Source organism: Cavia porcellus, unplaced genomic scaffold (assembly GCF_034190915.1).
Source record: "Cavia porcellus strain 051 isolate PalLab524CR breed Dunkin Hartley unplaced genomic scaffold, mCavPor4.1 scaffold_32, whole genome shotgun sequence".
NCBI classification, from domain to species: domain Eukaryota; kingdom Metazoa; phylum Chordata; class Mammalia; order Rodentia; family Caviidae; genus Cavia; species Cavia porcellus.
Genome location: NW_026947515.1, coordinates 5,477,042 through 5,489,334, shown reverse-complemented (window position 1 = coordinate 5,489,334; position 12,293 = coordinate 5,477,042). Strand labels below are relative to the sequence as shown.

Here is a 12,293-nt window from a genome sequence, read left to right as displayed (position 1 = left end):
TCTAGTACCAAAACCGGAGGAGGACCCAACTGAAAAAGAGAACTACAGACCAATCTCCCTAATGAACAAAGATGAAAAAATCCTCAATAAAATATTGCCAAATAGGATGCACCACATTAACAAGAAGATCATATACCACGACCAAGTGAGATTCATCCCAAGCATACTGAGATTGTTTAATATACGTAAATCAGTAAATGTAATGCACCATATCAATAGAGCCAGAAGTTATAATCACATGATCATTAATATAGATGCAGAAAAAGCTTTTGATAAGGTCCAACATTCATTTATGATAAGAACTTTGCAGAAAATTGGAATAGATGGTCCTTACCTCAATATAATTAAGGCTGGCAATGACAAAACAACAGCCAGTGCCATACTAACTGGTCAAAAATTGAAGGCCTTTACTTTAAATCATGCACAAGACATGGATGTCCCTTATCACAGCTCCTATTTAATATAGTACTGGAAATAATGGGCAGAGCAATTAGACAAGACAGAGACATAAAAGCCGTAAAGTTAGGAAAAGAAGATGTTAAATTATCATTATTTGCAGATGACACGATACTTTATAAGGAAGATTCCCGAAGCTCCATTGAAAGACTCCTAGATATAATAAATTCAGTAATGTAGCTGGATACAGAATCAATACTCAAAAATCAATAGTATTTCTATACACTAACAACACCGTCACAGAGACAGATATAAGAGAGGCCACACCCTTCACACTAGCAAACAAAAAAATGAAATATTTAGGAATTACTCTCACGAAAGAAGTGAAAGACCTATACAGGGAAAATTATAACACACTGAAAAATGAAATTGAAAATGATCTCAGAAAATGGAAAGACATCCCTTGCTCATGAATAGGAAGAATAAATATTGTGAAAATGGCCATTCTCTCAAAACTTTTATTCAGACGCAATGCAATCCCGATAAAAATACCATCAACATACCTCATAGAACTTCAGAAATCACCCCTAAAATTCATCTGGAATGAGAAGAAACCTAGAATAGCAACACAGTTAGAAGCAGCAAAAGCCCAGGCAGGAGGTACCACAACCCCTGACTTGAAGTTATACTACAAAGCAACTGTAGTAAAATCAACATGGTACTGGAATTGAAACAGAGCCAAAGATCAGTGGAATAGATGAGAAGATACAACCACCACTACAAATACATTCAACTCCCTTATCTTTGATAAATGGGCCAAACATGTTCACTGGAAGAATGACATTCTGTTTAATAAATGGTGGTGAAAAACTGGCTCTCCATATGCCTAAAACTAAAACTAGACCCATACCTATCACCATGTACTAAAATAAAATCTAAATGGATCAAAGATCTAAATATTAAAAGAGAAACACTAAATCTAATAGAAGACAAATTAGGTAAAAACCTTGAAGACATAGGAGTAGGTAGAGAATTGATGAACAGGACTCAAACCATATGGGAAATGCTTCCCAGAATCAATAATTGGGATCACCTCTTATTAAAAAGTTTCTGCACATAGAAAGAAATCTCCAGTATAGTGAAAAGAAAACCCACAAACTGGGAAAATGTCTTAGTGAACTGCCCCTCAGACAGAGGACTTCTGTCTAAAACATATAAAGCATTTTTAAAAATGAGACCGCCAAAATTCAAAGACAGAATTCAAAAATGAGCATCTGAGATGAATAAATAATTTTGAGATGAAGAAATACAAGTGACAAAAAAACACGTGAAAAAATGTTCACCATCAATGGTCATTACAGAAATGCAAATTAAAACCACATTGAAATTTCATCTCACTCCTGAAAGAATGGCCAAGACCAAGAAAACCACAAACAACAAATGTTGGAGACACTGTTGGGCAAAAGGAACTCTACTGCACTGTTTGTGGGAGGGTAGACTGGTGCAACCATTGTGGAGATCAGGCTGGAGATTTCTCAGAAAGCTGGGACTGGAAGCACCTTTTGACCCAGCTATTCTACTTCTAGGCATATTCACCGAAGAACTGAAAGCATCATTCCACAGTGATATATGTGCACCCATTTTTATAGCAGCACAGTTTATAATAGCCAGATCTTGGAAACAACCTAGTGTCCATCAACTGAGGAATGGAAAAAAAAGTTATGGTGTTTTTATACAATGGAGTACTACTCAGCTATAAAGAATGATCACATTGACATATAAATAAATGGATGCAGATTGAGACCATACTCATAAGTGAAATAAATCAAACTCACATGTATAAATACCAAATATATTCCCTAGTATAAGAAATGATAATACATAGAAGTATGTGGTAATCATGATACCCAATCATATTGGTTTGAATCCATATAATGTTTTCCTCATCAAGTGCAATGGTTTTACCCTGGGTTTTTCAATTTTAGTATCGTTGATAGTACGAATAGCTATTCTGAAGAAAATAACACACCATAAAAGCTAGTGATGATTTAATATCCTCTTCTTTGGAACTCCCATCAAGATGTTGTACATGTTTCCACTGGTTTTAACATGTTGTATCTTAACATATTTTACTGTATATGATAGTATAAATAAAATTTTTCACAGGCAAAGAGATAATATAGAAATCATTATTCATTATCTGTTAGTTGGCTCTAAATACCCTGTAATTTTTTCTTTCTCTTGAATGGATTCACACTGTCTTGATGTGATTGATTCTATAGTATACGAAGTTATGCTCAAACAATTCAAGGAAAGAGGCACTATGGTGACTACTATTATGTTAGGTTATCTGGTGGTGAAACAAAATGATGCTTTAATTGTTCAGTTCTGACCTGTGTTGTTCTATTACAATGTCTCTTTTATCTCGATCTCCACCCTTTTTAAAAAAATATTCTATTTTTTAAAGGAAAACTAAATTAAAAATTAGAGGAATATATTATAGTAACTTCTATGTTTTCCCATTAACCTGATTTTAACCCCAGTATTGCTCTCCCCATCTTGTTCTGACTGATTTTACTATATTCTATTTTGTTTGATATTTTCAAGTTTGAGGGTATAGGCAACCACTTTGTAGGCAATAAGATTTACTATGATGCCCATTATGGTTTGACTATTATCCTCTTTTGAAATCCTGTAAGATCTCCAGTGTAGATTTTGTTTGTCTTGCTCTATACTGTTTTGATCAATTCTATTATACCTGATGATATAGCAACTCTTTTTAAAAATAGCAAGAGGCACAGTGGTAACCATTTTTGATCACCTGATATTCTATTTTTGCGTCAATTACTATGCCCATCCTTATGTTCTAACCAACTCTCTTTTGTTAACTCACTTGAGGTTTTATTCTCTTCAAAAAAAGTAATAAGAAATATGGGAGTAAAAAAAACCCCAAAAGTGTAATTGTTATTGTGAAGAAAGGAGGAAAGGAAGGTCGTCTAAGAGATATAAGTGCCTGTTTGAGTGTGTAGGGAGGAAAACCATATTACTGAGCTTTGTTGGATCATTGAACGGAACTCTCTGCAATCACACTGTAGGAATGTTCACTTTAGATGCTTTAATTTTATAATTTGAACAACTGTTTCTAAGAAGACAATATGTAACTTATTAACTAGTGATTTCTTACTGTATTTTTTCTTGAAATTCTGTATGATTTGTACCCTTTACTGCTTTGTTTTTTATGGGTTTTTTTTTCTCTTTAAAAAATTAAACTGGAATTTATCTTTTATTTATTTTTTGGTACTGGGGATCAAACTGATTACTTTACACTTGCCAGGCAGGAACTTAAGCCACTGAGCTAATACACCAGCCACCCAATATATACGTTTCACATCTTATCATCTTCAGAGAAGTGGCCTCTACTCTTGGACTTGATGCCAGCAAGCATACCAAATGTGAATAAAATAAGTCAAGGCCAAATAACATTCAAACAAACCAGCTTCCAATAAGATCAGTCATAGTAAGACAATGTAAGTAATACAGGTTTTCAGTTTTAGTTAGTAGGAAATTAAGCACAGTTACCATCATGGTATTACCTGCTATTTTTGGGTTACCTCTCTGTGCCCTCAAATCTATTATGAGTAGACAGACCAGAACAAAATAAAATAAACAGAGCAACAGAACTACTATAGCTTTTAAATCCTGATACACTTTTAACAATGTCCTCTGCCTTCTTTTTTTAGGCAATTCCTCACCTCTCTCCTTCTCATGATACTATCATTTACTGTTCAGAGTATATTAGTTTAGTCTCTTATGTTCAGTTTCAGCATACATAAAAATAAAGACATCTACTATTAAGAAAATGAGACACATTATGGTAATCATCAACTTCCCCAAAGTCAGTCTTCAAGATAAAAAAAAAGCCTGCATCATCCGGTAATTATTTGATTAGTTCTATAATAGTATATATTCAATATATACTATATTAGTTCTATAATAGTATATATATATATATATATATATAATAGTATATATATATAATATATATATATATACAATATATATATATTAGTTCTATAATAGTATATATTCAATGCTTGTGAAGATGGGAACAACTATTTGGAAAAAAACTAGAGACAGTAAGATAGACAATGAACATCTCAGTGGACTTGCTTTGAAACCTGTGTTTCCTTAAATTGTTTCCTTATGAACTGTTCTGTTTTGTCATGTTTAATCTTATGATCTTTAAGATAAAAGACAAGTTTGTAGAACATATAAGCATAGTAATAAGTTTTTGTTGGATCACTGAGGTAAACTGTTCACAGTGTCATTATTTGAATATCACTTTCTATGCTTAATTTTGTTACTTGAACAATTACTTCTAAGATGACAATATGTAACTAATCAACTAGTGATTTCTTACTGTTTATTTTTCAGAAATTCTGTATTATTTCTACACATTTTGGTTTTTTTAAAAATAAAAATAATTCACCAAAAATATAAAAATTAAGGTTTAAAGACAAAACATTAATTATATAGACACTATCCATACTTGAAAGTGAAAAGCCCATTTCAGTTTACCATGTTTAATTACAAGATGCCATGTTGAAGCACAAAGACACTTTAAAAATCTAAAGAGGTATAAGTGATTAACTGAAAACCATACAAAATATGTACTTGAGTAGAGCTCCACTTCAGATTTGTCATTTCTGGAAAATTTGTGAAGAAATATTGATATAAAACTTCTGTATTGATTATTTCTTCAGGTCTACTTGGAATTTTTACAGTAAACTTAGATTTAAACTGTCTGAAGAGTGCTGCTTTTTCTATGTATTTAACAACAAACATAGATTGCCATATTTCTCACATTGTTAATGCACATAGGATAAAGTGAACTCTTTCAGATATGTAAAAATGATCACGTGTGCTGAGAGTATTTTCATAACACATAGGATTTATCTCTTGTGTGAGCTTCTTCACGTATTTCACTTACAATCTGGCTGCACAAAGTGTCTCCACTTGCTTACTTAGCCAGTGGTTATTCCCAGTGTGAATTCTTTCATGTGTTTTGCAATGACTGTATGTGGTAAAAGCTTTGCCACATTGTTATATACATAGGTTTTCTCACCAGAGTGGAGTCATTGATGTATTTTACAAAATCCATGTGTGGTGAAAGCTTTCCCACATTCTTCACATAAACAGGGTTTCTCAACATTGTAAATCTTTTCATGAATTGGACAATAAGCATTTCTGCTGAAACCTTTCCCACATTCCTTACATATATAAGTTTTCTGCCCAGTGTGAAGTTTTTCATTCATTATGCAATATGTACTTGTGCTCAAAAAATTCTCATGATGCTTATATACACTGGTTCTACCTTGAGTGTGAACTTTCATGTTGCTTACAATGTCCATGTTGGGTAAAAGCTTTCCCACATTGCTTACATACATAGGGTTTCTCTCCAGTGTGAATTCTTTCATGTATTTTACAGTTTGCCTGTCTGTTAAAAGCTTTCCCACATTCCTTACATGCATAGGGTTTCTCTCCAGTGTGAATTCTTTCATGTTTCTTAAAATCTCCCCATGTGTTAAAAGCTGTCCCACATTGCTTACATACATAGGGTTTCTCTCCAGTGTGAATTCTTTCATGTATTTTACAATTTGCCCATGTGTTAAAAGCTTTCCCACATTCCTTACATACATAGGGTTTCTTTCCAGTGTGAATTCTTTCATGTTTCTTAAAATCTCCCCGTGTGTTAAAAGCTGTCCCACATTGCTCACATGAATATGGTTTCTCTCCAGTGTGAATTCTTTCATGTATTTTACAATTTGCCAATGTGTTAAAAGCTTTCCCACATTCCTTACATACATAGGGTTTCTCTCCAGTGTGAATTCTTTCATGTATTTTACAGTTTGCCCGTCTGTTAAAAGCTTTCCCACATTCCTTACATACATAGGGTTTCTCTCCAGTGTGAATTCTTTCATGTTTCTTAAAATCTCCCCGTGTGTTAAAAGCTGTCCCACATTGCTTACATACATAGGGTTTCTCTCCAGTGTGAATTCTTTCATGTATTTTACAGTTTGCCCGTCTGTTAAAAGCTTTCCCACATTCCTTACATACATAGGGTTTCTCTCCAGTGTGAATTCTTTCATGGTTCTTAAAATCTCCCCATGTGTTAAAAGCTGTCCCACATTGCTTACATACATAGGGTTTCTCTCCAGTGTGAATTCTTTCATGTATTTTACAATTTGCCCATGTGTTAAAAGCTTTCCCACATTCCTTACATACATATGGTTTCACTCCAGTGTGAATTCTTTCATGAACCTTACATTGTGCACGTGTGTTAAAAGCTTTCCCACATTGCTCACATGAATATGGTTTCTCTCCAGTGTGAATTCTTTCATGTATTCTACAATTTGCCCATGTGTTAAAAGCTTTCCCACATTCCTTACATACATATGGTTTCACTCCAGTGTGAATTCTTTTATGAACCTTACATTGTGCACGTGTGTTAAAAGCTTTCCCACATTGCTCACATAGATATGGTTTCTCTCCAGTGTGAATTCTTTCATGTATTTTACAGTTTTCCTGTCTGTAAAAAGCTTTCCCACACTGCTTACTTACATATGGTTTCACTCCAGTGTGAATTCTTTCATGTTGCTTACGATGTCGAGATTTAGTGAACCCTTTTCCACATTGCTGACATACGTAGGATTTCTCCCCACTGCCATAATTTTCATGGAGCTGAACATTGTGGTGTGTTTCTGCTTCTTTCACATTCACATTACCTTCTGCAGTACAAAGGAAAACTTCTTTACACTGATTCCAAGATGTATGTTCACAGGATTTCCCTATCTTGTCGTTTCTATAAAAAAAAACGTATCAGATTGATAACCATATTACTAAGTTTTTACTGGAGATTTGAACAAAATTCTTTGTAGTCTCACTGTTTGAATCCCCACATCATATGTTTCACTTTTGTATTTCATTAACTATCTATATGAGCAGCATATGTAATCATTGACTTTAGATATTTATTGTTTATTTTCACTTTGAAAGTGGTATCATTTCTACTTATTTTGGTTTTTTTAGTCTTTCCTTACATTAAAAAAAGAAACATTCACAGTGAAATGGGTCTCAGTTTAATGACTGCATTAATGTCAAGTTCTGTTTTTAATGCCTGCTAAGAAACTCTGAACATGAAGTAACAGAATGGCCTTGTAAGACATGTTGAAAACAACTATTCCCGAAAGACTGGTATACACTATGTGTATCACACACAGATCAGTATGATATGTTTCACCATCACAATCTCCCTTCTGTCCTTAACCTGTAGTTCCCTTTTCCATATGGTCAGTCTTACTATTCTCTATTAACTCTTTCATTTCATTCCACAATTTATATTTTGGTTTCTCATGTAAGAGAAACCCTGTGAACTTTTAGGTTTTATAGGTGAGCTATTTCACCGAATTGATGGGAGAAAGAACCACCTATTTCTTATGGCAAATGACATTATATTCTTTATTTTTTGACATTATATAACACATTTTTTTTTCATTTCCATGCTGGGAATGAACAACAGCTATTAGCATAAAATGTATAGCTTTTAAAATATGTTTTAAGAGATTTTCACTGATCATTAAGCTGTGACGTTTGAACTTGAATTTGCAGTTCTGCAAAATCTGACTCCTAGTGTGCTGGATTTACAAGAATTCACAATCACAAAGAGTCTATTAATATTTTCCTTCTCCACAAATCCAGTGATAGATAGCTAAGCTTCATCAAGGCCTGATCTATTATAACTTGATCTGCTTTGTATATGAGTAAGCATGTATCAGTATTTTATGTGCATTTTGAATTTTTAAAAATATATCCAGGACAAGTATGAGGGGATCAATTTTTAGAGACAACTGCACAATGATATTCAGAATGAGTGCATTTAACATTCTACCAGCCTTCTAAGAATTTTAGTCAGAATGGCTGATTCTTTAGAGCATGGCTTGGAAACACAAGAAATCCATTTTATTTAAAATTCTTTTGCAATCTTAGCAATTTTTAGATGATGAATGTGTTGTATTCACATGTATATATGGGTAGAAAAACTGAAGAGAGTATGTCATAACTCAAAGTGTATGCCTTTCATACACATTTATATGCAATGTCATACAAGACATTTTCTTGTATGACATTTTCTTGATTTAATCCACTCATTATACCTACCTTAGCTTATACGGCTTTGGAGAATATTACTGACAATAAATTGAATGGTACCTCATTTCTTTGGCAGTATTTTTCTGCTGATTCACTAATTACTCAGGAACATTCCTTCTCCTTATGAGTGCAAATTACCTTAAGTATCTCCAGTAAATTTTGCATTCTTTTTCAGCTTCCTGGATATCTCTAAGTCCTCCTGAATTGTAGACAAAGAAATACCAGCATTCATTAGAATAATACATACAAATCAATAGATTTTGTTTAGAGTTATGATATAATGTGTCCAGGTCTGAGCTATTTTTAAAAATATTGTCACATTGTTTTTAAACAGCGACATACAACATTTTGACAGCATGAGTGACAAAAGTATTTTGTCATTACCTATTGCAGTCATGTTCCGAAAGGTTTCGCCCATCACAACTCTGTAGAGGTTCTTTTGGGATGGACTCAGCAAAGTCCACTCCTCATTGCTGAAGTTCACGACCACATCCTCAAAGTTCACCACCTCCTAAAGGATCATACATATATTTCTCACATGAAGGTTGAGACACCAGGTTTGGGATATCTTAAATTCTCTCCTACAAATCTGAATCAATAGCAAAGTGTGGTGGTATATATCTATAATGCCAGCACTCAAAAGGCTGAGGCAGGATGGTTTCAGTGAGTTCAGGGCAATTTAGGCTCCATAGGGTGTTCAAATCTAGCTGATATACATATAGAAAGCTTGTCTCAATAAAACATAACAAAACTCAATAAATACAACCAAACTAAACAGCTGAATGAAGACTGATTTCTTCAAATTTAAATTCAAGTCTTGGTCTTTAATTTTTTGTATATATAGACATTTTTGAAGACAGCAAATTTGATGATAGATTGCAACTCACTGCTAATGTCACAGTGAAATACGAGCACTGATTGTTGTGCTGAGTCACTGCAATATTCCCTGTGTACTGTCTTTAATGCAGAGCTCACAGTGAGAAGCCTGCAGGACCACCATCCACAAAGCACAGAGGCAGCTAAATATCCCCTCAATCAACTGGGAAGCCAAGCAAGCACCTCCCTTCCCTGGTAAGTGATGGCGGTGTGGTAGACTGTGGCCCATCCAGGGGGCAAACCAGCAGCAGCTCCTGAGATCCATGCCATGCTGGAATTTAGGATACTTGGAAGGCAAGCAAGCACCACTTCTCCCTGGTAAGTGGTGGAGGTCTGACAGAATGCTGCCCTTCCAGGGGGAGAACAAGCAGCAGCTCCTGAGATCCATGCCATGTGGGAACCTAGGATGCTGTGAAACAAAACAACTGGCCTGTCTCCCTACTAAGCAATAGTGAACCTACTGATGCACGGCCTAGAATCAAACATCCCACTTCCCTCTTCTCCTGTCACCCCCTCTGTTAGCAAATGCGAACCAGAAATCTGAGTGTCTCCTGGGAAGCAGACCATAACAAATAAGGGGGACTTCCTTCTACTATCTCTTTGAAGGTGAATATTTTCATTTCTGTTTTGCTCTTTTCTGATTAATGGTATTGCTCTATTCAATATTCTGTTTTGATAAGTACTATAATGTTCGGTATTTCATCTCATTTTGATATACGTGTTTGAAAGAACAACTATTGGGGCTGGGGATTTAGCTCAGCGGCATAAGCACCTGCCTTGCAAGTAGACAGTCATAGGTTCAATCCCCGGTACCAATAAAAGAGAAAAAGACAAAAAAAAAAAAGAATGAAAGAAAGAACAACTATTATAAAGATAATAAAATATACTGTGATACCTATTACTGTTTTTGCAGTAGCCAGTTGTGAAGTTGTGTACCAAATTCACTGTTTGATCTTAGTGGGCCTTATTCGGCCTTGTTCTGTTGTATTTTACCACTTTCAAAATTTAAAAAAAGAAAAAAAAATACTCATCAATCACTTTGATAGGCTGCAGTTAATGTCTCTTCAAATCTCATTTAGGCCAGTGAGTACTTTGTTCTTAATATACTTCAGCAGCATTTTGAAACATGAATTTGGTTTCATAGAACAAAACATAAATAACACCCAATATGTACACAAATAATAACTCAAATGTTAGTGGAAAATGGTGTTTTAAAAAAATAAGTATATAAAATGGAACCAAGCCCAAGCTGTAATTTATAGCTCACTGTCACCAAGCATTCACTTTCAATTCAGATATAAGGAATATATCTTGTGAGGCTGGTGAAGGACTTCTTCCTTGAATTTGGGGTTATACTAAGTTACGGAGCTGTCTAAAATAGAGAAACCCTGACTGTGACACCCCACAGACAAAGTGAATCTTGAAAAGAGACTGCATAAGACACCTTTGGTTTGTTTTTAAAAATTATAGCCATATAATATGGAAAAATTCCAACAATATTCAACACTTTCTGAGAAACAATGTGGATATCTTCCATACAACAAAGAAAACACTTTCATAATTGGGTATTTAGCTCAGTGGCATGAACACCTGCCTGGAAAGCATAGGTCATGAGTTTGATCCTTGGTACAAAAAAACACCACATTTTACCTTCATGACACTACAGCATAATTAGAAATAATCAAAAGTAGATCTCAAGTATGAAACAGAAAATTCATGGGTTGACAAGGATGTGAAATACTGATTGTTGCCAGATCTGGTGGTGATCACCTCAAGTAAGCAATCAAAACCCAACTTTAACTTCACACTTACTCTAAGAACTACCTGAATTTCAGTGAAGACCCTCTCTGTTGTATGTCCTGCTATTGGCTTCCCGCAGTCTGTCAGTCACTTGCACATCCTTTCCACACTCCTCTGATCCATCCTCAGCATGAAACCCTTCATGCTTAACTATTGATATCACTGCAAAATTTCTGTTTAGAGCTTCTGCTCTACACCATTTAGTAAATTACATTGCAGAGCATTTCCATATTTAAACTCTCTATGAAAATCCAAACCACTAAATCAGCCCTTAATTCAGAGATGACACACCTATTCCTTTCCATTCTGAAGGATATTATGTGTATATGTCCATGCAAATGCTTAAATTTCAAAATTTTTCGATGAGAATTTAACAGGTAGCCCTTTCTGGAACTTGTCCTTCACAAATTTTTACCCCATCCTTGATAACACTTTCATATTTGCTTCATTTTTCTCAGATTTCAAAACCCTATGGCTGTTCTCACAAACATAGTCTGTGAGCAGCGGTGCCACATAAATAATTAAGTATGTTCAGAAATTATTTTGCACTGATCTGTATAATACACAGGAGTTCTTGAGTTGTTTGCAAAGCCTTTTTCCACTGAGACCCACTACTACACATCTCTGAATTCTCAGACCTTTGCCACTACCTGTCATGAGGATGGAAATATGAGAACATACTATAAATTGAGGAGATCGCTATAAATACCAAAAAGCCCAAGTTTAAGTTGAGCCATTGTGGCTATGAGGCCCTGCATTACATACATTAATAAACCCTGGACATTCCAGATCTGTTACTCTGAGGAAAGAGAGCATAGACCTAGATCATTAATGCTCTACAAGCTACAAAAGCATCATAGTCAGGGTCTTCCCAAGCTCCGCACAATGACCAAGATTATGGAGTTACCAGACCAGCAGTGAATTTCAAAGATGATACTTGAGTCTGCTGCTGTCATAGTGAAGCCAGGGTTCTGGGGACCCCAAATCACCCTTGCCAACAGCAAGAGGCAAAA

The 12,293-nt window shown here is 34.9% G+C and overlaps 1 protein-coding gene across 1 annotated transcript in view; it reads right to left on the bottom strand.

Annotated features, from left to right (window-relative positions):
- Positions 1-5,662: 5,662 nt before the first annotated feature.
- LOC134474481 (zinc finger protein 345-like) overlaps positions 5,663-12,293 on the bottom strand; it is a 97,811-nt gene continuing 91,180 nt past the window's right edge. Inside the window, exon 3 of the mRNA XM_063242651.1 lies at positions 5,663-7,137. Coding sequence (XP_063098721.1) covers positions 5,767-7,137 — 1,371 coding nt within the window. The 3' untranslated portion in view covers positions 5,663-5,766. The remainder of the gene's footprint in view (positions 7,138-12,293) is intronic.